Source organism: Plutella xylostella, chromosome 16 (genome assembly GCF_932276165.1).
Source record: "Plutella xylostella chromosome 16, ilPluXylo3.1, whole genome shotgun sequence".
Taxonomy (NCBI): Eukaryota; Metazoa; Arthropoda; class Insecta; order Lepidoptera; family Plutellidae; genus Plutella; species Plutella xylostella.
The window spans coordinates 8,726,536-8,751,348 of record NC_063996.1 but is presented as its reverse complement, the minus strand read 5'-3'; the positions used below and the strand labels follow the sequence as shown (position 1 = coordinate 8,751,348).

Here is a 24,813-nt window from a genome sequence, read left to right as displayed (position 1 = left end):
GTAACACAATATTCTAAACTGAATACAACGCAATCTAGATCTAAATGACCAAGGTGGAGGCCATAGCATACGAGCAACGGGTTCACCGACCCGGCCCGAGCGAAACTGTTTCGTGATGGTTGAAAGAATGGATTTGAAGTGACGAGTGTAATGTGTGACGTGATGGATTTTGTGAAGTGCTAAGGACATTTGATTGTAACGATATAAATACACATAGATTTAAACAACACCCACCCACATTATTAATTCCACATTCATACCCTAAAATGAAGAATACGAATAACACACAACAGATAAGAAAATAAGCTAGTTTATTGCTAAAACTACTGAGTAGAAATAAATATACAATTTACAGTTGGCTCTAGTAGCTGCCCAGCTTGAGGTCCAGGTTGTTGTCGTGGATGTGTCTCTGGACGTCCGCCAGGTCCGGGACGTCCACGGTGAGCTCCCGCAGGTCCGGACAGCGGTCCACCAGCCGCCGCACCACCGCCGGCGACACCTCCAGCGTGCAGTCCAGCCACATGTAACTAATACTACTCAAATACCCTCGCTCTAATATATACACTATCGTATCGTCTATGTTAACTTTAGTCTGATACTTGAGCACTAGCTTGTGCAGCTGCCGCGTGCACGACAGAAAGAACGTCAGTATGTCGCGGATGTTGAAGTTCTCGTTGCCTATCGTGAGAGTCCGTAGTTCTGTGAACATGGGTCGCTCGCGGCGGTAGTAGCGCGGCACGGCGAGGCACCGCGACTGCGTGATGAGCGTGAGGTGCGCCAGGCGCGGGCACGCGGCGCCCAGCGCCTCCAGCGCCGGCAGCGTGAGCGCGCTGTCCAGCTCCCACAGCGAGAAGTGCGTCAGCAGCGCCCCCCGCGCCGTCAGCAGCCGCTGCATCACCGCGCTGAACGAGAAGAACGACAAGTCTAGCCTCTGCAAGCGAAGGTCAGAAGCAGCGATCTCCTCAAGAATAGGGTCCTTATTATGCTCGGATAAATGCGTGACAGAGAGCTCCCGCAGATGCGGGCAGATTTTGATTAGTTTTCGAACGCCGTCCGCGGAGGCGGAGTGGCAGTTGATGCGGCGCAGCGCGAGCGGCGGCAGCGGGCGCTCGGCGGCGGCCAGCGTGCTGCCCAGGTCGCAGGACTCCACGCGCAGGTCCTCGAGCGCGGGCAGCGCGGCCGCCAGCGCCAGCAGCCCGCGCGGCGACACGCATCGGCCCACGCGCCGCGCGCGCTCGTTGCGCGGCGGGTCTAGCGCCACCACGCGCAGGCGCCGCAGCCGCGCCACGTGCGCCAGCCCCGCGTCCGACACGTTGCGGATCAACGCCGACGCATTAAACGGCGACTTACAGATATCTACCCTGGAAACGATGTTGATCTCCTCGAGGAGATGGCACGTGGCACCGACCACCTGCAGGATCTCGTCGGTGCAGATGAGCTTGAGGTCGAGCACGACGAGCTGCGTGAGCGCGGGCAGCAGCTGCAGCCAGCAGCGCTGCGCCACGCCGTGGTCCAGGTCGGCCTTGCGGAAGGTCATCAGGCGCGGGTGCGTGAGGACCAGCAGCGGCGCGCGCGGGTCGCCGCGGTACGGGACCGAGCCGCGGTGCGCGCACAGCACGTCGAACAACCTGCGGCAAGGGGTGTGGGACGTTATTTTGAAGTGTGCATATGCTAAGGTGGAAACCTAAGAAACATGAAACTTTATGAAAAACCTGGATTTTGCGTGCGATTTTGCGTGTGTCAAATAATTATCTACTTAATTAAATTAATTAGCTAAAAGAGATTCTATTCTTTTAGTGAAAGTATGATGTATTTTATCTGTAGTTTCTCAGCCTACCCAGAAAAATACCTAGGTGAGCTTGCGGGGAATGAACCCCCAAGAAATCGCGAACTCTATTAGCCAAATTATACGTAGGTTATTCATATAGACATATACGTAGGTTATTCATATAGACATGGATAACTAAGTAATCTTTTACATGAGGATAAGTCTTCATGCATGCATAAATTATTAATTATGTGTGGTTGTTCACATTGTTTAAGATTCTACAGTAAATAGGTGAATTACCTTCCTGCTAGATTTATAGAATTTACTCATTTTCATGAAAAATAAATTAGCATAATTGTTTTGTTTGAAAATACTATATGTAATTATAATGTAATGTATAAAACAATAGGAACAAATTAATGATAGTCATATACAATTTCTGACATGATAATAAATTCAAGACAAACTTAGGTTTCCTGTAAAATGTTCTTTGAATTTCTGACTACTACTATAGGCATAAGATCTATGTTCTGCTTTGCATAGAAATGTTCCAGCAGTTGCTGAGAATAACATTTAGCAGGTTGGCTGGTAGAATATGCTTTTAGCATTAAGTCCACCTTCATATATATAATGTTTGTACAATAAAATAATTTATACAGCTACAATTTTATTTTATTCTTAGTGGAAATGTAAGCACCTTCACCTGGTTCTCATGAATGGAACCAAAACACACACACAGCTCCTTCATAGTCCACATGGCCATCCTCAAAGACTAGAGGGATCTATTCTATTGTCTGTGGGGGTGTAAGAACCTGCACCTGGTCTCGAGTGGAACCTTTATGCAAATCCCCACGGTCTAAACTGCCTTCCTAAGCTTGGACCATTTCCCACCACGCTGGTCCACTGCGGGTTGGTGGGTTCACATATCTAGATGTGCTAAATGACTGGGAGGGTTATTGCTATAGTTTCCACTCCACACTCTGCAAGTTAGAGTTGGAGATAGCAATCTGCTTATCATACAATAACCAATATAATGTTACATGTTAACTAGCCTGGAGGGTCCCAGCTTGAGACCAGCTTAGTTAACTGGCCCGAGTTGCAAGTGTTTAAGGAAGTCTACTTATAACAACAAAGAGTAGGTACAAACCTGGCTGGAAGCAGAGTCATCAAGTGGCATTTTAACATCAAAGCCTGCTCACACATATAATACTCATCCTCCGGATAGGTCTTCTCTATCACAGAACATGCGGAATTTATTAAACTAATACAACTTTTAACACAAAGTTTGAACAAACTGTTTGGCTGTTTTCTAGGAGACATACTTGAGATACATTGAAATGGTTATACAAATTAATAAGTCATGAGAAAATTACGGTATGTAAATTAAATGTAATGTCGTGAATTCCACGTTGAATATAGTTTTAAAATGAACATTTTTCAAAATAATTCTGAATAGCAATAACTGAGATTTCCTTTGTTGACATAAATTTGATTTATCTTTTTATTTTGACGTTTTCATTGTTAATACATTCACTCAGCTGGCTTTTCATTCATTCATATAGGGATGTATAGTTAATGCATACTGTCTAGTCGAAAAGCACTAACATAGTCTGTGACTCTGTTCAAATGTAAGTTCTCAGAATAATTACCTTATAGTGTACTTTGCTGTGTCATACTTAGCACCTAGTGAGTATGCCTGTACCTGTACTGTATGTACAGCGACTGTATTGTCCCGTAGGTTTGAAAGTCATTTCTCGGTTGCCACCTTAGCCCTTTTGGGGCTAGATCTAGCACTTTATACGGTTGGTAAACTCCTTGAATTAGCCTGTTAATAACCATCTTGATTTTAGATTTTGAAAAAAAAAATATAATTGTATTGATCATCATCCAAGGACTTCTTACTTGTCATCATCATACTGGACATAGGCCTCTAACAAGGATCATCACAACTCTGTCCGCGGTCATTCTCGTGGCGGCCTCTGGAGTCTCTGGACTCAAAATTAAACCATTCCAGATCGATTTAATAATTTATTCGTCATCTCCCGTCAACGACGAGTTGAAACTAAATCTATTTTTACTTACTTAATTAAAAATATTACATTTAGTTTTATGTAGTTAAGTATCTCTCTAAATATTTAATTACATTTTATTATTTGTCTAATCTATTATAGGTACATACATCATGTTTCCTTCTTGTCGTCTGCGGTTTACGGCAACGAGCAGCAACTTATGTCCCCCTATTTTATCGTAAATAAGTGTAAGATGGACATCCTACACTCACTGAAGATTTAGCTATATCCACCTAATTTAGTTTAGGGTGCTAATAAATACTAAACTAAATATTAGAAAACATCATTATTAAACTTTATATAGTTAAGTAAATCATCTTCAGTAAGTAAGGAGAAAGTAAGGAAGGACATAAACGTCCCTTACTTGCTAATCATAATGACATTATAATAATACCTATATCGTTTAGTTTATCTATTAAAATTGTACCCAGTTTAATCTCTTGGCTTGAGTCTCACACTTGTTTAAGAATACGTAGGTATTACTACCTACACAGATATTTTATATAAGTAATAATAAAATAACCATAACGACTGTTGATGTGCCTGAGTAACATTTATTTTCAACAACACTTTTACCAAATATTTGATAAGTAGTCATTTTCTTCTAACTACCTACTATATTTTTTAACAGTGGGGTGGGCCACTGTCATTGAACTGATATTACTATGGCCACTGTACTACATAATAAGTTATAAACCTACTATGAAAACTCCTAAAACGAACAAGTGAATAAATAACATTGTCAATAAAACATAGGTAATTATTAATTTAAAAAAATGTAAGTACTTACTGTGGTGCCTATTGCCTTGTGTTGGGTATTGTAATAATGACCTCTAAGTATCAAGGGGTTCATATTGTATTAACAATTTAAGTGGTCTTTTGTGTGTTTTTCTTAACAATTTGATGCTTAAATACTAGTATCAAGTAGTTAACTACTGCTCTGTAGTATCTAATACTTAGCTTAAATTCTATGTTCTTTGGCACAATAACTTAGACTATACTGAAGCTTGGCGTACCTAAATTCATACCTTTCCATAAGGATATACAATTTTTAATTACATATTGAAATTAGTAGGTATCTCTATAAGTATATATAATGTATTATCTACCACATAAGTATACTTAGGTCAGTAAGTTATTTTTGCGGCTCCTTTACAATAATGTTTAAAACACAAATTATAAGTTCTCATATCGATATTAAAATTGAGTAAGTAACTAAGTATTTAATAAGTACATTTATTTATTACTTTAGTAACTAGAATATTTTTATAAGTACCTACATAATTAATAAAAAAGGAACTTGAACGAATATAATTAATGATATATGTATACTTACGTACATACGTAATTACTTAGCTACCTACGTAACCTACATACTTATTATTATTAGATAGGTACGTAAGAACTAATAAAAAGTAATAAGCAAGAGGTTAATTACTAAATTAAGGAGAGAGGTACTTAGGTATTCAAGAAAGTTGATAGATCACAAAGTTACTAAAGTGACATTTATGTTAATTAGGTAGGTATTTGTGCATTTTTTATTAAGTAACGTATTAAGAAATGTCTAAACTTTGCTAAGGACACTACGTTACAAAGATAAATAGAAATATAAGTAGAGTATACTTAGTACGATAGTCTAGACTAAAGTAACGATAGATTAGAAACATGGAATTGGATATAAAATATTAATGAATAACTAGGAATTAATTTAATTTATTAAAATTAGACGAATTTATTTGGTAGGTACCTACTATGAAAAGGCATAATAATTTAACTGAGCGATAAGAAATGGTTTTCGATAAAACACATCACAACACAATTTATATTCTCTAACCTAAAACTAAGAAAACGAGACAGTCAAAATCCTCGTAAATAATAACGATCACCATCAATAATTGACCGGCGACCGCAACGGTTTGGCCGCCATCTTGAGATTCTAAATTCGAAGTGCCGGAACACGCGTCGCTCCTTCCGCTTTCATTCGTGAAGGAAGACCGATTTCCGTTTACAAAGGCGGGACCATCGCCGATTGGTCCGCTGTGGGAGCCGGATCAGAGTTTTTTATGCGTGTCTATGCTGGCCGACTTGGTGGCTGCGAACTTCTTGGTTCGTTGTCCGGCGGAGTCGCGGTCGAGGCTGGCGGCGCGCAGCACCACCCCTCGCGTCCCCCGCACCCCCGCCGCCCCCGCCCCCGCCCCCCGCGCCTGTTCGATGAAGGACGTCTCCAGCGACTGCTGCCGCGGCGTGTCATTCACCGATTGCGACAGCAGCTGCGTCGTCGACGACGAGTTCGAATCCTCTATATTCGAGTACTCGTCCAGACTGTCCTCCCTCTGGGGAGTGTCGGATTCCTGCAACCACATGCCCGCGTTAAAATCTTAATCCTAATAGCTAATTAACAAGAGATAGAAGCGGGCTACGACGTTACATACATATAGGTTTACCTCCTCAAGGTCCCGCAGCGCGGTGGGGTAGTGCAGCCGTCTCGCTTCCTCTCGCTCCTTCTCTCTCTCGCGCTTCTCCAGTTCTTCAGCCAGCATCATGACTTCCCAGTCGCCTCCACTACCTGGGAGAGCTGCGGATAATCGAAACCATGAGATGAACTATCACAGATCTGCTACTGTACCCGTATCACGAAAAACCGCAGCATATTCTATTCGATAGTCTATTCGAAAGTGCTGTCAACCTGTCAACAACAAAATGGCGGTGTATAGATTTGCGAAAGTTTGACAGCTATCATTCCATAGGTCATTGTCAGAATGATAGCTGTCAAACTTTCGCAAATCTATTCACCGCCATTTTGTTGTTGACAGGTTGACAGCACTTTCGAATAGACTATCGAATAGAATTTGCTGCGTTTTTTCCGGATCGCTCTACTGATCTTCCTTCGAGTGAAAGCATTGAGCTTTTGTGAAATGCTATGCTACCAGATCTGTGTTAGGATAGATGGTGGATTATCAGAAGGCCTAGCACGGGGCGTAAGATGCGTCAAGACGTGACAAAAGTTTTCCGTTGCACTCACTCTCTAAGCCGCACAATGTGAGTAAGCGCGACGGAAAAAAATGCCACGTCTTGTACCCCGTGCTAAGCCTTCTGTAAGTGAGAAGACAGTGTCACCTCTGATGGGCGAGGCGCTGGCGTGCGCGGCGGCGAGGCGGGCGCGGCGCGCGGAGGACTCCACGAACTGCTCGAACACCGGCGTGCGCGGGACCGACTCCGAGTCGCTGCTCGACGACGTTGACAAACTGTGGACCACAAGATATATGAGCTCATAGTTAAACAATCATATTACTTATCATCCACAAACATGAGGTTATAGAAACAATCATAGGTCGACGAGACTGCAATATTAAGAGCGCTGTCTTCGTGTGGCATGTTGTTAGTATCTTATTATTATGTAGAAGGACGGAGCGCTCAGTCAACGCAGCTTTAACGTAACACATATACAACGCACGTTAATACATCGTTCTAAGAGACACTGGGCTGGCAATATATGTGCGTTTGAAATGAAGAACCCAGAAGTTTAGCGTTTGAGTGGATCTCGTATAATAAGTAAAAGTCCCACCCAGACTTCTTCTTCTTAGCATGTCGTTGACAAACACTATAGCTAGTCCAGGATTTGTCACCGCGAGGATTAGCCAGAACTTTTTCTTACAGGACCCATAGCCACAGTCATATGAAGTATGTCAGCTACTCACGTGTCACTCCAGCTGTAGTCGCTGCCCATGTCGAGGACTACATCGTTGCAGTTGGAGGGCCGCTTGTGCGCCGCGCGGGAGTAGTTGAAGAACGAGCCCAGACTGAACTTGCGGTGCTGCCGCCGGCCCGACTCCTCTGAGGGAGACACGACTGATGAGAGGAGGAGAACAACATTAAATTTGTGGCGGACTCCTCGCCACACACTCAACAGATGGCGCTCGGAACGCAACAGATAGATTGTATGGCATCGAAGCAAATCTGATAATGAATTTGATCTGGAAATCCTACATCGCGGTGTCGAAGTTTTTCAGCTTCACTGCAATAAATACCAAGCCCCAACGCTAACCGTCGGGCAGCTGCCCGCCAGGCCACACCACCCGCCCTGGGTCGAAAGATGCTCCCTTCGCCATGGCCATGGGGACCGCAAACACCCCATATCACCCAATCTCCATGAATATATCGGATTAATGAAGGATAATCCTAGATAAGCCTAGTGGACGTTGTGAAGGAAACCATTCAATGGTATATAGACTCCACTAGCTTTGCGCTTCCAGAGGACGAATGAGCCTTTAAAAGAGCACTTACTCTTGTCCTTCCGTCCCGTGTGGTGCATGCCGGTGTCCACGGACAGCGTCTTCTTGATCTTGGTCTTGGTGCTGTCCAGGTGGGTGCCGAAGAAGTGGAAGGGGTGCAGGCCGCGGCGGCTCGCGCGCAGGCTCGACTGCTCTGGGCTGAGTAGTGAGCGGTCCTCGGAAGTTGTGTGCGGAGACATGGGCCTGGAAATATATTATGTCATCTGGTTTAATAAAGCGGTGGTAGCGCAGTCGGGTAAGGGACCGCTTGTCACGCCAAAGATGCGGGTGCAAATCCCGGCGCTGACATGTACCAAGGAGTTCTTTGGAATTTAAGCACAATGTACTTATGCCATCGCTCTTACGGTGAAGGAAAACACCGTGTGGAAACCTGCACATCTAGATTCTAGATGTGTACCCTGAGTGCATATTGTACTCTAGACTCTTGGAAATGACTTACCGTGTCAAATCGTGTAGCTCCAAGTTTTCCTGGTCGCTCTGATCCTCCCAGGATTTCCTTTGCCTGAGCTTCGCTGCCTTCTTCCTCGAATACGTCCCAGCTTTGCCGTCGAGGTTGAGGTCCAGCCGCTTCGACTTACTGATAGTCCACTCTTCCCTGCTCGAAGATGTTTTGTCACTCCTACTCGCTATTGAATCAGCTAAACTTTGTAATTCGGAGTACGATAGCTTTTCTAGCTCTATTCCTTCTGTGATTTCAGCCAATTTTTCCTCGGATATATCATCAGAAACAATACTCATAGGCGATGTGGTTGAAGTCAGTTTTTCATGTCCTTGTTCCTTGTCTAGGGAGTCTTCAGCGCTGACGGTGGGGGGCGATGTTGCAAATACTGTGTCTAACGAGTCTCCTCTCTGGAATACCGTTCATTAGGGAATTAATACTAGGAAGGCACTTCATTCTTCTAAACATATCTTGCTGAGCCTCTAGGATAACATTACTTAGCTAGCTTCTATATTCGCGTCTACATTCACTACATTCAAGGCACTATTGCTTACCATGAAGCCCTCGTCAGTTCCTGACATATCGCTGCCAGAGCTACCGTTCTTCTTCATTTGTTCATGGACGTTTGCGTCACTTGGAGGCAGATTTTCGGTCTCTCCCTGAGGAGTCCCGGGGCTTAGTCCAGAAAGTCCTAATCGTTCTAATTCTTGTATTCTTTTCTGAAGCTGCGATATGATTTCATCACGTTTTTTAACTTCGTTTTCAAGACTATTGAACCTGTGGATATGGGAAAAATTACTGATGGGTTAGTTGGTATGCGTTGTTACAGAGGAATAAAACAATATGAGCGCCACATTACCTTTCTTGAAACTTCCCTTGGACGTCGTGTAAGTGGCCTTGTATAACTTGTTTGATACCCAGTAAAACTTCTCCAAAATATTCTTGTTCTTCTAAAGAGCCTAAAAGAGAAAAAAGTATAATAAATAGTGATTGAAGTCGTTTAGATATTTTACATAAAAAAAAAACACGCACTCACGCCTTGTACTAATGTACTCCCTTGCGGGGTAGGCAGAGGTGCATTGCTGCACCCACTTTTCGCCAGAGTGTTGTGTTAGTCCCAATGTAATAGGGGGCGGGCCTATTGCCATTTTACGGGCACATCCAAGACCCGAGAACAAATATCTGTGTTTAAACAAATATCTGCCCCAGCCGGGAATCGAACCCGGGACCATCAGCTCAGTAGTCAGGTCACTAACCACTACGCCATTCGGTCGTCTTTTACATCACTGATGATTATTAAACAACCTTAATTCATACCTCGTAATAATTTCTTTTGATTGGCAACAGCTGATATCAAAGTTAGCTTCGGTTTCTCTGGAGGCACTCGAATTTCTTCAGGTCTAAGTTGATACAACTGATATTTGGGATCTATACTGTGTTGCAGTTCATAGTCCGGACGTATTTCAATTTCTGTTTTTGTCACAGTTTCGTTTTGAGGAACGACTTCACTAATTTGAGCTGGTGGGGGTTCAGAAATTTCCGTGGGATCTGTTAACTGTGTGATTTCTGGAGCTGAACCAGGGATCACCTCCGGCATTTGGAATATTCCAGGTTTTATATCGACGGGAGCACTGGCGGGAGGCGACGGCAGGGTATGTCTATGAAATGTGACACTTTTAGCAAACTTGGAGTGTCTTGCTGCGTAGCCTTCTAACGTTGGTGCTCTTATTAATCTTTTCAATTCATTAGTTCTTTCTGGACTAGGACTACTAGGAGCTGGAGTTACTTCTTCAGTTAATTTCTTTAATATAGACTTAAGAGTACGCCTTTCAAGTGTTTCATTCGATTCATGACTACAAGCCGAATCTGTTGATTTTCTTTTGAATTTCCGTTTGTCCATCGTGCTACCTTCTGAGTGGCTCCTAGTTAACGTATCGTAAAGTAAATCTTCTGAAGAGCTCGTGCAGTCGAGGCTAGAACTTCGAATTTTTACAACTTTTTCGAGTTCTGCTAGTTTTTGTCTCTCATTCAATATTTTTAGTTTCTTAACAAATGGTAGTCCACCATACTCAGGTGAGAGGTCGTCAATAGATTGATAGCTCTTTTCTTTAGGAAGCAGTGTACCAGGTGTTGTTTTAGAATCTGGAGATTTTGTAACGCTACTTCTTTTCGGAGATAAACTTAGTAAGTCTAAGGGTTTGTCTTGGACGGGTTCCAAAGGGCCTGTTAAGCATATTTTAGGATTATCTTGCTTAGCACTATCTCTATGTAACTCAATATTATTATTGTCTATTTTAACAAGCTCCCCGGTAGTTACTATAGGTACACTAATATTTACAGGTGGTTCACTCTTTACATCTTCTTTCGTCCCATTACTATTATCATCTAAACTTGATTTACTTTGACTTTTAGATTCACTTAATATTGCAGCCTTCTTTAACTTTGTCCAAGGTTTCTTTGGTTTTGAATCTTCTTTCGTTTCAGGCGGTGGTAAAGGGGTAATTTCTGCCGTAGTTTTTTCTATTGATGGTGCTTTAGGTTTTTCTATATTTTTACTTGATTGCTTTTCTATTGATCCAGTATCAGCTTCTTTGGGAGAAGCGCTTTGCAACATTTTTAGTTTATCTCTAAATGAAGTACCGACTGCTTTAGCCGGTGACTTTATTTTACTAACCACGGAGTGTGGAATTGAAATTAAATTGTTTTCTGTTTTTGGAGTCGGCTCGACAACTGCCGCTGGCTTTTCTAAATCTTTATGTAGTGGTTGAGACACAGATGTCCCATCACTTTGCACTTGTAATATCTTATCTCTAAAACTAACTTTAGGTCTTGAAGCTCCATCGCTGGAGCCGGACGAATTTTTTCTTGATGTTTTTGTGGTTGGACTTTGAAGTTTTCCAGGGGAGCTGGATTCTGAGCTTTTTCTGATTGGACTTAAGGTTTTGATTGTTGGACTGAGTGGGCTTTTGATTGAGCTGGGGCTAATGGTGTCTGAACTGGATGGTAGATTGCTGTTAGTGGGTGTCAGCTGATGTTTTTCTCGTTCTTCTTTAGCCTTGAGTAGGAGAAGTCTTTGGAGTAGAGGCAACCCGGCGCCGATCACTTCGGCCTCTCCGTCCGGAGCCGAGCTGGTGGAGGGGGTGGGCTGCGTCGGAGGTGGCGACACTAGTGATGACGCTGAGTGCCTTTGCTTTGCCGCTTTTTCCTCACGGTCCTGGAATGTAATATTTATAATGAGTATACATATTCAGATTCAAGCTAAGTTCTAGTTTTATTAAAATATTTGTATTAATAATTACCTGTTTTTCTTTCAGCAATTTTAATCTGGAAAGCAATGGCAGTCCAGCTCCTATAGGCGATACACACTTTTCTTCTTTACTCCCCGATGTCGTTTCTCCATTATCCTGCAATACATAGGATATGTTTTTCACTTCAGCCTAACCTATGTATACTCGTACCTAGATACTTTTCATTCAGGATTTTAAATCTACTGTACTGTTCCCAAAATAAAAGTTACGCAATAGCTGAGAACAGAAACAAAGAAAAACCAAAATTCTCCAGGCGTCCCCCAGGGCACTATCCTTGCACCAATCCCTTACCATATGATGTTGCGAGTCGTCGCTCTCGACGCGGGGCATGCGGCGCAGCATCTTGCCGTCGCCGGAGGAGGCTCGCTCGGCCCCGGCGAGGGCCGTCAGCTCCAGGGATTCCCCGGAGCGGCGGCCGGCGCGCGAGCGGCTGCGGATCGCGTTGCGGATGCCCTGCGTGTTGTGCGGCGTGTTACGTGTGTGTTTATTAATTTAAATATGTATTATAGATATTATATCCAAGATATTAGGGATACTGATAGAGCTGTCGGTGTTTGTGACCGATAAGCGTGCTGCTGATATAATTAATCCAGAACAAAATTTAAAAGCACATAAGGTATTTTTGCGATCGTAAGTTGGGTTGTACTTTGTTTTATAGCTAGTTCATTAGCAAAATATTATTATAAATTGTTTTTACCTTAACATCACTCCGGAGCTTGTGCACTATTCGCTTTGGGGCGCTGTCATCACCCGTCTTCTCTGGACTTGGTTCACCTGGAATAATTATGTTATAAAGTATTTCGGGATTATAAAATAACGTTATTTACCATTGATTGGAGCAAAAGACGATGTAAAAAATTCTTCGCGTTTCAGTTGTCTAATATTTGTTAAGATTAATGAGGATAGAGGCGCAGAATGCTGAAATACAGGCCATAAACCTAGTTCAGCATCAGATGCTATGTTTATAACACATCCGTAGATATTACTTTTGTAATAATGAACTAGTTAAGAATTTTTGTGTAACCAACTAAACTGTTTTTATCAAATAAATATATTATATTATTATATAAAAAAAGCTTCAAGGCATATTTTATGTTAGATTGGGATGTACAAATTGACGTATGCTATGTACTTCTTCCGTTTAGGAGTTATTGTTGCTATGACACTGGAACTTTTTGAGATGCTCGTGAGTGTATCACTCGAAGATGCTAGTATTTGTCACATCATCATCATCAAAAATACGCTGAAGATTATGTTGAAACTATCTCGTAGGTCCTTATAGCTCTATGAAGTCCCCTCACCTCGATCCCGCCGCGACATGCTCTTGGCCTCCTGCAGCCTCTTCCGGCCGAGGGTCTGCAGGATGTCCTGCGCCTCCGGGTAGTCCTTCATGGCGGCCAGCACGTCCTCGCGCGAGAGGGAGAACAGCTCCGAGTAGCCCACCGAGCGCACGTCTGCTGTGCGCCTGAAAGAGATAGATGGTGACGGTGAGGGTGGTTGCTAAGTGGTGGTGCAGTGCGGAGCGAGGAAGCGGAGTTCGAAGGTTAGATCGCATAAAAACTCCGCTTATGCAATTTTCACTCCGCTCATTGGAAAAAACAAACGCACATGGAACATGGTATACAGGCACTTAATTGTACAATAAATGACTAAGTACCTTTAAGTACGTAAGTAATACTGCAAATTCAAACGAAAAAAAACTGCAAATTCCTCCACTAGCAGTTTGTGAAGTTTTACTTAACAAATCGAAAGCGGTTTCCGCAGCCAGTAACAAAACTCGTCCAAGTAAGTTTGGTCCATGCCATCCTTTACACCGAAGTTACGTGTCCTGAATCTAATCACGAAACTTGTGTCTCACTGTTACTGCTACTTACTCTTTCCACACTCGACTAATTCGATAGCTGTTCTATGTATAGACATTAGGAATAGTAGTAGTAGTAACAACATTAGTAATTAAAACTCCTATCACAATGATTTTTGACGAATCTGACATCACTTGTATGGATCTGACTGGTGGTAAACACACGGCTACCAAAATATTTAAAGAAATAGATGTATTAAAATACTTGCTTACGATACGTAGATAAGCTAGCTTTGTATAAGTATTTGTCTCCGAATCTGAAACTTAATCTCGTCGTAAAATTTCCCAATCAATCAAAGTAAATTTGAGATGTTAGAATTGATGTTCCTTTCAACGAAATAAGCCAAGGATCTAATCTTACTTTACTAATTACTAATATTATTTTGTTTACGATAAACTCAATTTCGTAGCACTTAGGTGATAAGATGTCGTAATAATATTGAGTAAGTAAGTAGGTAAGTACTTCCATAAAATATCTATGTTAGGCCACATCATATTTCAATTTGTAGCCAAAAGGACAGTCTCTAAGCATTAGGTTTATGTACTACATTGCCTACTCCGACTTATTTTTGCTAACCTACGGATCTGCAAACTTTAATTTCTGTCAGGTGGTTTTTCTCCCACAGCCATGAGTCATGGTCGTCGGTCATGACCTTATACACAGATGGACATTCACACGCTTGCCGTCGAACTTATACCTCAAGTTATACTACCTAATATACGTATACATAAACGCAGCCTAGGCCTATCTTTCTGCAAATCTTCTATACAATCTATTTAAGCAGACTTAAGGTATTACTCCTATCCATGTTGTTAATAGAAAACTAGCTCAATGACGCCGTCTACAATATTGTAGTACAGCGCATCAGCATATTACCAACTAAAAACGTCGATCAAATTCTATTAAATGTTTGGTGGACCATTTGGTGTTGTCATTTTTAAGAAGGAACTTTTTCATTGCTCTTATGCATGTTATCCAGAATAGCAGTGTGCCTCCCCTCAGCTTATGTATCCGGTACACGAGTGGCATTCAGAGCCGTGGTTATTGAATGTACAGAAGTTCGGAACTTGCATATTGCTTAGTCGAGCGTGCGGGCTTGCCCGTAGCTGCAGAGTAAGTTTAGGGCCATACGTGCCCATGATACATCTGAACTAACTTAGGATTTGCAATACACAGACATAATTCTAGAGTCAAGAGTATTGAAAAGACAAAATTATGAAAGACATTAGCCGAGCAATAGGTCAATTTGCTAGTCGTTATTTGGCCGATGATCGCCCGACGATACTGTCTGGCCACTCTACTAGGTAGGTGTAACAAGGGTAGTTCGCTTAGCTTAGCTTCTCGGAATAACTCTTAACTAAATATATAAAATTCACAATAAAGCACTCACTTGTTGAGCCCGTCCAGGTTGAGTATCCCGATCTCTCCGAAGAAGTCGCCGGCCTTCATGGTGGTGAGCACGCGGCCCGTCTCCGAGATCACCTCCAGGATGCCGTCCGCGATGATGAACATCTCGCGCGCCACCTCGCCTGCGGGGGGGGGGGGGGGCAGTGGTTAGTGACTGCTGGTTCGAAGGTTCGAGTCCCGGCCGGGGCAGTTTAAAGATAGAGATTTGATCTCGGGTCTTGAATGCATCTATCTATATTATGAATCTATCATAGTCTTGAGACGACATCCAAATTTTAAAAATATAATTGATTAGATGAAATTCTCTGATGGGCAATGAGAAAGTGCCATATACTGAAATTATTAACGATCCAAATTTCAGTGGAACCGTTTCATTGCTCGTTAGTGTAGCTATAATTTTATTTTGAATGGCCTTTATGAATCCCAAGTAATTTGAATCCTTATCAGAATCCCCCAGCCCTACCGGTGCGTGTACTTACTTGACTGAACAGTGAATACCTCCTCTTTGTAATACCCTATAGTATTTATTATGAGGAAATCGAATTTTGCAAGTTACTTGCAGCAAAAATAGCATAAAACTACCGTCAATTCTCGACATAAAAACGAACTACACCTGTCGGCACCCTCTCCGCATTTTACGTGCACATAAATAAGAGAGCGAGAGCAAGAAGCGAACTATATTTCTGTTCTCAAACTTTCATGTTCCCAATTCCGTAAAATACATTTCAATATTGACACACAAAGATTGTTTATCAAGTTTGCATGAATGCAGCATATATTTATCAGCTGTCTGATACCCATATTACAGGCTCTACCTAGGTTGGGATCGGATGGCCGTGTGTGAGATATCGCCACATATTATTATTAATTAACGATAGCAAATGACAGTTATTTATAATTATGAAAACTTGAATCAAGGTATTTTTTCTAAACTATGATGAGAAGATTAGACTATAGGAGACGTTGTAATATTATAGGCGTTATATTATCGGCACTGCCAAAAGTGTGGCAATGCTGTGGCGCTAACACTTAAAAAGCAGACTCGACACTTCAAAGCAAGATTTAAATGCAAGTTTTGTGTAAATTCCTAAGCGGTGCGACGCGCTGCCTCCTACTGAAGCTGAAGCCAGACGGATTGTACCGCCATTTGTTATGGAAATAGTTTGTTTTTCTGTCACAGGGTTTGTTTGTTTACCTTGTTTTCGTATAATTCGTCTTGACACGTCTCGTGGCAAACTTTGTGAGTTTTATGCTTTATATTTTGCCAAATGAATAAAGCTTGGTTGCAAATATTTATTCAACCGTAAATTTTGGATCGCAATATTGGGAATTGAAAACTACGATACTTTTAATTTTACCGGTGTGTTTTACATTTTTTTTAACGAACGTCGATACTCAACAATGTGATTTGAGTCCGGAGTGAAAATTGATGCTATATGTAGCTGCCTGGGTCATGACATGACTACTGCGAATAAATATCAAATAGGGTATCCGAATAGGTACTCGTATTTTAATAATAATAATATTTATTTATCACATAAGTTTTCGGTAATTTAAAAGTTACCTTCCAAATACTTACCTACTCCAGTACATAATCCTACAGGATGGAATATGGGTGAATTTTTATGAGAAAAAATTATATTGAGTATATTATAAATATAACTTGGGGTTGGTCCACTAATGTAAGTTCCTTATTGAAATTTGTAACAGTTGTTTATTATGTAAGTCGGTTCTGCAATGACCTTCCAACATACTGGTTGCTGCTAAAAACATTTGACCGATTCATGTCAGTCAGTCTCGTCAGTCTAGTCCAATAAATAGTCTAGATTCTAGAATTATAGTGAACCGTAATATTCTAATAATAGAGCTCGGTGCTGCACAATCAATACTACACTTAGATTGACGATATACGAACAAGATGGAGTGTCAGCAGTGCAAAGGAAACGTGTCGACAAATTTAATAACATCCCACTTCTACCACTGAGCGCTATTATTTTGAATGAGATCGGTTATAATTATGTATTTGTCACCTTATACACTCACGGGCAATGAAAAAGTTCTACTCACAAAATTCCGACACCAGACAACCCCAATCTTTTCAAAGATTTGAACAAAATATTATGTATTTTAGTTGGTAATATCCTGATGCTCTGTTAAATGTAGTTTAATGTTGCAGAAGGCGTTATTAAGCTAGCCTTTTCCGTTTAGGAGTAACTTGGTGTTTTTCTCAGTGGGGCCATTTCATTGCCCCTGAGTGTACGTACATTGCTATAATGGTTATCATTAGGTATAACTTAAACCGGTTTGAGCACGTGTCAATCGATGCCCATCTTGTGCGTATATTGTTGATCTAAGCTACTACAGTTCACTCCTCTATGCACGGTCTAGAGTCGCACTGATTACGGTCGGCTTGTCGGCTTTGCTAATACGTGTTGTCTTAGTTTAGGTGATTTGCCCAATTGGGAATGTCTGCTACGATTAGTTGTACATACAGTTGCACTGGTTATTAATACATACTACATTTGGCATATTCGGCATATTGGACTGAGTGTTAAATGGATAGTATTATAGCTAAAAGACGGTAGCTTAAGTGGACATTCTGAATAGTATTTGTACTACAGTTACAAAGGTAGCAAAAACTAACCCCCTTATTCATAGAAAAGTTACAATACGTTTTAACTAATAAACTGTTTTGTCCCTCTCTGTCAAAGAACAAATTGTTCTTTGTTGGAGAGGGACAAAACAGTTTATTAGTTAAAACGTTTTGTAACTTCTCTATGAATAAGGGGGTAAGTTTATGTTACCATAGGTTTTTGAAATGGAGATTAAGTAGATCTAACACTATCGGGACACACTTTTAATATACACACTCATACATGAAGCTTAATAACCATACTCGCGTGCGCAAGTTGCACACAATAAGACGTGATAAAAATTGTATCGACGACGTAAAACTGTCCTATCATACACGTCTTTCACCCGTACTACAGCCGCATCTACAGGGTGTGGCAAAAACTTAGCGGTGCTAAGTTAGTTAGTTAAGGGCATAGTATACTACTAAGCCAAAAAAGGGTTAATCAGGGGTTATATTTTTTCTTGAATTTTCAAAACCACCCCCTTTTGGCTTACCCTTTTTGCAACACCCTGTATAATGTGTATAACCAATGATTCCCCAACTGACCTTTCCTGCAGATGGAGTCTCCGGGCGTGAAGATGTATGCCTTCATCTTCAGCACCAGGTCGTGCAGGAACTCCGGCTGGCACTCCTGGAAGATCGTCACCTGAAACCAGCGGGGTATTGGACATGTTAGTCATGTAGTTGCAGCTTCAGCACAACTGTGGTGGGAAATTCCCTTGAAATGCTTTATCCCACTTATAACGACAAAAATAAAAAAAACTGCCGTGTTGTTGTCAGTTAACCCATATTTATGTGTCTGTTCTGACATGACGTACAATAATAATAAGTGGGAACAGTAGTAATAAGTGGGATATGGACCAATGAATATGATTGTATATTAAACGCATCAATAGCAAGGTAGCATAGCAAATTTTTCAAACAATAAAACTTTTATAGAAAATGTTTTATCTATACATTAAGGGAAAATCCAGAAAATGAGCTGCCGTTTTTCGCTGTACATTGATATACTGTACTTACGAGTTATCTATGTAAATAAATGTATGTATATCTGTGATCATGGTATCACTCTCAGGGTTACCATGAGAGATTGAAGAGCTCATCCATCACTTCATCAGAACACTAAATGTGTTTTTGAACCAAGATGGATGAGATGGGAGCAGATCATTTCTATGTAGGATAGCTTTCACAGACATAAATATTATGTTGGACATACTTTATAAATATGTAATGTAATTTAGGTATATTCAAAAAGATTTGTCTGAGTTTTTTGCCCCTGATCTTCTAGGTAAAATATAAGATGCCCTGTTTTACGAAAGTACATTTTTAATTTTACAACGAATAAAATATTTCATTTTTATTTTCGACTTTGCAAGAAACGTAAGTCTTATGAAATGATTTAATCATAATACCTGAATAGGAGATGCAATACAAGTACTTACCTACTTACTTCACGGAATTATTCAAGAGGAACCTTGGCCGGTGTCGCACTCAAATTAATGGTTTATTTTACCATAAATAACACAGTAAACAACGCAGCATAACATAGGTTTCGTTACTACATAGGTACATCTGGGGTATACATCCTAATTCCTAACTCATATTATAAATGCGAAAGTAACTGTGTCTGTCTGTCTGTCTGTTACTCTTTCGCGCCAAAACTACTGAACGGATTTGAATGAAATTGCTCTAGACTACTATAGACCCTGAAAAAGAACATAGGCTACTTTATATCCCGGAATTCCCACGGAAAAACTTTTTAAGGCAAAGCGAAGCGCGCGGGAACAGCTATTATAAAACCGGCCAAGTGCGAGTCGGGCTCGCGCACAAAGGGTTCCGTAGCAGCAAATATAATATTACAGTTAAATCAACCTATCTCAAAAACTATAAGAGATACTTTGATCAAACCAAAAATCGTTGAAAGAGTTAATTAGCATGCATCACCTCTATTTTTTTTAGAATTTTATACCCCGTAGTTATAAAAATAGAGGGGGGGGGACATACTTTTTACGACTTTGAGAGCTGATATCTCAAAAACCGTTCACTTTAAGAAAAATGTTTTTTAAAAAACTTTATATCATTTTAAAAGACCTTTCCATTGATACCCCACACGGGTATGTACATCGAAAAAAAAAATTTCATCCCTCAGTTACATGTATGGGGGGCCCCACCCCCAATTCTTTTTTTTACTATTTAGTGTCATATTTTTGTAGCGGTTCATACAACACATATTCCCATCAAATTTCATCACTGTAGTACTTATAGTTTCCGAGTAAATCGGCTGTGACAGACGGACAGACGGACAGACGGACAGACGGACATGACGAAACTATAAGGGTTCCGTTTTTGCCATTTTGGCTACGGAACCCTAAAAATAACTCGAATTTATGGAAACTCGAGTTCAAAGCAGTCAATTCGCAATGCATTGTTGCGTGGGATAGCTCCTCTGTGCTTGAGTGACATTGTGCTACGAATGTACTATCGCTTTGTGAGAGCTCACAATGAAAATATCTCAGTGTGACCGCGGAGTCCGCAGCATATATATATTGGAGAGTTATTCGGTGTGGTCATCACAGAGAATTCCTTTGTCCTGCAGTGAATTATATTGATAGAAAAAAAATGTTATCAGTCATAAATTGGAGCTCGTTATGTAGTTGTATCATACAAGAACATTGCTACATTAACCGCTTGTTTGGCGGAAAAACAGACACAATTGACATTGTAAGTAAGTGTCTCGCTCCCCACCCAAAACCGGTCCTTCATTCCTACCTTCTTCAGCACACTGAGGTTGACGTGCAGCGCCAGCTCTGTCTTCAGCTTGTCTGGGAGGAGGCCGAGCGCCGTGTTGATGTCGCCGCCGCCCTGGATGCGCCCGCGCGACCACGAGTAGTCGTACCAGCGCAGCACGCGCCGCTTCATGCCGCCGGGGACCTGCGGGGCAAGAGGGGGCGAGAGGGGGTCAGAGAAAAAAACATACAAATACATACATACATAATGCTCAAGGCTGTCTGCCAGAGGGGTAGGCAGAGACTATGGACCTCCACGTGCCACGATGCTGACATACTTCTTTCGCTTCCTCTACAGCTGCATCTACACTAAATTAATCATTAGAAAAATGGCAAGGGCTCTTGTACTAGGTGGTAACCTGTATTACTAGTACTAGGTACCACGCCGCTCTTTCACCATGATAACCAGACCAGACGGTGCTCACTCGTTACTATAGGCGCTAACGCTGTAAATTGTATAGAGTGAGCGTAAACCTAGAAAACCGTGAACAGATACGCTGCTATCTCAGTCGGGGCAAAACTGTTTACCTACTGCGAACGCAGCCTTGCGGTACAAGCGCCAACTACAATATACCACTACCTACATTAACCGTTTTTAGAGGTAATATAGGCGTAGGATATATTTTTCAGCACGTATATTCCACAAGCCTGTGTGGCTTAGATAAGGCGGACAGACGGCGCCGGAATATGCGGACGGCACAACTTGAAATGTCCTGTTGCTTACCATGTGAGTAATGCATTCATACCTTTTGGTAGAAACCATTGGATGTATGTGTTTTTATTCAAACCACACAGTTTTGAAAACTTTTGTACCTACCTACTTCTATATTAGAATAGAATAGAATAGAATATATCTTTATTGAACACCACAAATTAAAACATACAAAGAGAACTTATAAACTAGGAACAATGAACAATAGGCGGCCTTATCGCTAAGAGCGATCTCTTACAGGCAACCTTATATTCTCGTAAATTAAAATTCAATTGTTCTGGGTATATAATTTTTTCTAAAGGTTCCTTGAACATATTATCATCTTCTGAGCAGCGTTAAAGGAAAGGAAGTGTCAAGAGAGAGTCTCGGGGGAAGTACCTACTTATATTTGCAGATGACAAGCAGCCGTAAACAAAATCCGCTCTTGTTAGTACTTTACGACCGTCGAGGTTCGCGTACTAAAAATATCATTACTTTGCTTGTGAGCACATATTTTATAAGAAAAGATTCGGGTACAAAATCACCTTACGTATTCGGGTTTACAAGGGTTCCAAGTTTGGGAAATAATATTGTTATAAATGAATTGTTTCTTCAAAAATTCAATATTATGTTGTATTAGTAAGTATTATACAATTTATGGCTATTGTTCTTCTTTACAGCATTGTTTGCTGGAAGAAATTGCTTTATTGCATTGCATTTAACAATATACAATTATCTTTTGTACATTATACATATACCTATACCTGACCAGAATTGTTAGGTTTAAATTTTGTTTGTATAAATTTAATCAACATTAATTTACAATTTTTAAACTTGCTTTCAAGTCATTCGCAAATCTTTTGATCTCCAACTTAAGAAATTGAATAAAAACAGCCTTTTTGTAACCCCCAACACCCTGTATATATAGCTACATGTCTTGGCCCTCAGGACAGTAATGGAAAAAGTTGTTGTACAACTCACAGAAAATGTGAGCCCATAAAGTTATGAAATTCTCATTTCGTAATACACTCTCTCTTTATCAATTTCGTATATTTTTGCGAGATATAAAAACTTGTTTTTCATTTAACGTGCCTTATCTGAATAAAGCAATAATTCGAAATACAAAAAAAAAACACAACTTTTCTACCTCACATACACTCATTTCTGTCTTTTACTACGCGCTACGGTAAGTCATAGCGCCACAAGCCACAATCTGACTAAATTTATTAAATACCTATAATAATTTTAGTTTTATTCTATAAATACCTAATTAAGTAATTCATTAAAAAAGAGTGGCGAGTGGTGAGTGGCATACCAAACGCATCGACTGACGTATTCGTTAGGTACCTTGGAATCTTGGGTAATCAGTGAATTTAACACAACTTACTAACTGCCAGGATGTACTTAACTATAATGAGTGGTACACTGTAGTCTCACCTTATGATGTCGCATGTAGGTCTTAGCCCCATCCAGGAGCCTCTCGAACTCGAGCCGGTTGGCGTTCCGGTTGGTGATGACGTTGCCCACCTGCCCCACGATGGTCGCGAATATGAACACCCCGATCAGGTACGACACTATCGTGAACACATATCTGGGGAGGAGAGGACGGTTAGGGAAACAAGTTAAAGAAAATATTGAAGTGGTACACAAAAAATGTTGAAAACTAGTTAAAGAAATATTTATACTGGTACAAAAATATGTCATATAATACTGATCAAAACCATAACTACACTACTTTTACTGCCAGTTTCACTACTCTATCTATCGATGACTGACAGTTACTGTAGCTAATATAAAGTTGCATACTGTCAAAATCGTATGAAAGAAACTGTCAGCCATCGATAGTTAGAGTTATTGGAACTGGCAGTTACAGCTAAACCAATCTTATAATTATCATGTTTCATACACCGTACCACCACCGACATATTAGCAATCAAGCATCGCTTATCTGTCAAATTCCAAGTTACGTCAGATTTGACAGATAAGCGATGCTGCGTAAATATGTAAAGGTTGCTGAACCAAGGTACTTATTTGTATCCTTAATGCCCGTTTTCACCAAGACATCCTAAATTTTAGGAAACTTTTAACTCATTTTAAGGATCTCCTAAACGTAGAATGGTTTTCACCACTGACGAACTGTCACTTAAATCCGTTAGGGACTTCGTAAATTTAGGAGGTGGAATTTCGGCCTCTTAAAGTTAAGTGACAGTTTTTTTGTTTGCAAATATACTTCTAGCTACTCAAAATTAGATATATTGAGGCTATAGAATTAATCACAGATCGTGTATTCGACCACGTAATTACGTGAGAGATGTCGAGAGACAGCATTTTACCAAAAAAAATATGGAGTATCAACACTATCAACTTGGATACTTGAACTTTTTTCGAAGGTTCATATTAACTAAAGAAAGTAACCTTTTCCTGCTTACTAGGTACTTAAATATTGAGTTCCAGGATTAATAAATACTATTGTGAATTGGGTGAAAATATTTATTTGATCTAAATTAAAAGATATTATTTTATTACACTCATCAACACTCTGTCCCACCAATGAATCAGTTGCTAATGATATTGCGCTCTGCCACTTCTTCTTCAAGTCCCGTCTCCTAGCGGAACAGAGCAAAGCGAAGGTGGATTTCTTTAAAATAGTCAAGTTTCAAGAAAATAATTGTCCGCGTTTTCTATTTTCCGCCATTGCTTCCTACACTTTATTAAATTATACTTCTTCTCTTTTGGAAGGATAAAATACAATTTTTGGTTTCTTATTTACAAACAAAACATAATAAATAAGGCGATGTCAACAAATATTATACTTTTAAAAGCATAGACAATTGACAAACAGCCAATGTTGACATCAAAATGAATGAATGAAATTGAATCGGTAAAAAGCATCACTAGTATATAGGTGACGGATTGCTAGGGAGCTCTTAGCTTGGTGAAAATGAATTTACGTAGGGAGTGGATTTAAGATGTCTCTTAGCTTAAGAAACTTTTAGTAATATGACTGTTTAGGATGTCTTGGTGAAAACGGGCATCTCAAAGGAAAAAGATCAATCGACTCAAATACTTTTATTGAAAACAATAGTAATTAAATGCAAAAACAAACATGGTTAGCGTTATATTATAAAAACGAGTAGTATGAGTAAAAATAAAAATAAAAACTGGTGCAAAGTTTTCGAACAGTTGCAATTAATTCTATGAAACATATCTTAAAGGTGAACAACTTACAAAACCAACAAAAACACGGAACGGTTTTACAAAATGGCGGTTACATTAAGTGAAGGCTGTTCGAAAACCTTTTCAAAATTCCCGTCAGGGTGAAGTACTCGAGAAATCAAGGAAAATAAAATGTAATCTTAAAATAAAAAGAACATTTTGATGAGATAAAAGTAATACATTGATAGGGTCCGCGTGACCTACGGGTGAGTCGCCCAGACGCGAACAGCCTCCAAATTTCTGCCGCAGCCATTTTGTTACTATGACAGTTCGACGAAAAATATCACAAACAATATAGAAACTTCGCAACAACTAATAATGTGTCACGTGATTAAAAATT

At 40.5% G+C, this 24,813-nt stretch overlaps 2 protein-coding genes across 2 annotated transcripts in view; both read right to left on the bottom strand.

Moving 5' to 3' along the window:
- Window positions 1–294: 294 nt before the first annotated feature.
- Window positions 295–3,266, bottom strand: LOC119693843. Its single transcript, XM_038118634.2, has 2 exons — window positions 2,916–3,266; window positions 295–1,628 (listed from the first exon to the last, which is right to left on the bottom strand). Exons 1-2 carry the CDS (start codon window positions 3,086–3,088, stop codon window positions 362–364), a joined length of 1,440 nt encoding a protein of 479 aa, XP_037974562.2. The 5' UTR covers window positions 3,089–3,266; the 3' UTR covers window positions 295–361.
- Window positions 3,267–5,393: 2,127 nt separating this feature from the next.
- The window catches only part of LOC105385005, a 149,194-nt gene continuing 129,774 nt past the window's right edge, over window positions 5,394–24,813 (bottom strand). Inside the window, exons 11-27 of the mRNA XM_048626150.1 lie at window positions 22,695–22,848; window positions 20,550–20,711; window positions 18,327–18,426; window positions 15,129–15,267; window positions 13,178–13,341; window positions 12,574–12,650; window positions 12,168–12,329; window positions 11,868–11,972; window positions 9,886–11,782; window positions 9,428–9,527; window positions 9,123–9,345; window positions 8,569–8,978; window positions 8,122–8,312; window positions 7,536–7,671; window positions 6,955–7,082; window positions 6,282–6,412; window positions 5,394–6,188 (exon numbers count right to left, since the gene is read on the bottom strand). Of these exons, the coding sequence (XP_048482107.1) occupies window positions 5,889–6,188; window positions 6,282–6,412; window positions 6,955–7,082; window positions 7,536–7,671; window positions 8,122–8,312; window positions 8,569–8,978; window positions 9,123–9,345; window positions 9,428–9,527; window positions 9,886–11,782; window positions 11,868–11,972; window positions 12,168–12,329; window positions 12,574–12,650; window positions 13,178–13,341; window positions 15,129–15,267; window positions 18,327–18,426; window positions 20,550–20,711; window positions 22,695–22,848 (4,579 nt within the window). The 3' untranslated portion in view covers window positions 5,394–5,888. The remainder of the gene's footprint in view (window positions 6,189–6,281; window positions 6,413–6,954; window positions 7,083–7,535; window positions 7,672–8,121; window positions 8,313–8,568; window positions 8,979–9,122; window positions 9,346–9,427; window positions 9,528–9,885; window positions 11,783–11,867; window positions 11,973–12,167; window positions 12,330–12,573; window positions 12,651–13,177; window positions 13,342–15,128; window positions 15,268–18,326; window positions 18,427–20,549; window positions 20,712–22,694; window positions 22,849–24,813) is intronic.

What these genes read in the sequence shown, in the direction of transcription:
- LOC119693843 (XM_038118634.2), bottom strand. Translation starts at nt 3,088, where the DNA reads ATGTCTCCTAGAAAACAGCCAAACAGTTTGTTCAAACTTTGTGTTAAA. An exon ending in ATGACTCTGCTTCCAGCCAG is followed by an intron (nt 1,629 to 2,915) that starts GTTTGTACCTAC and finishes CCCTTGCCGCAG; the next exon opens with GTTGTTCGACGTGCTGTGCG.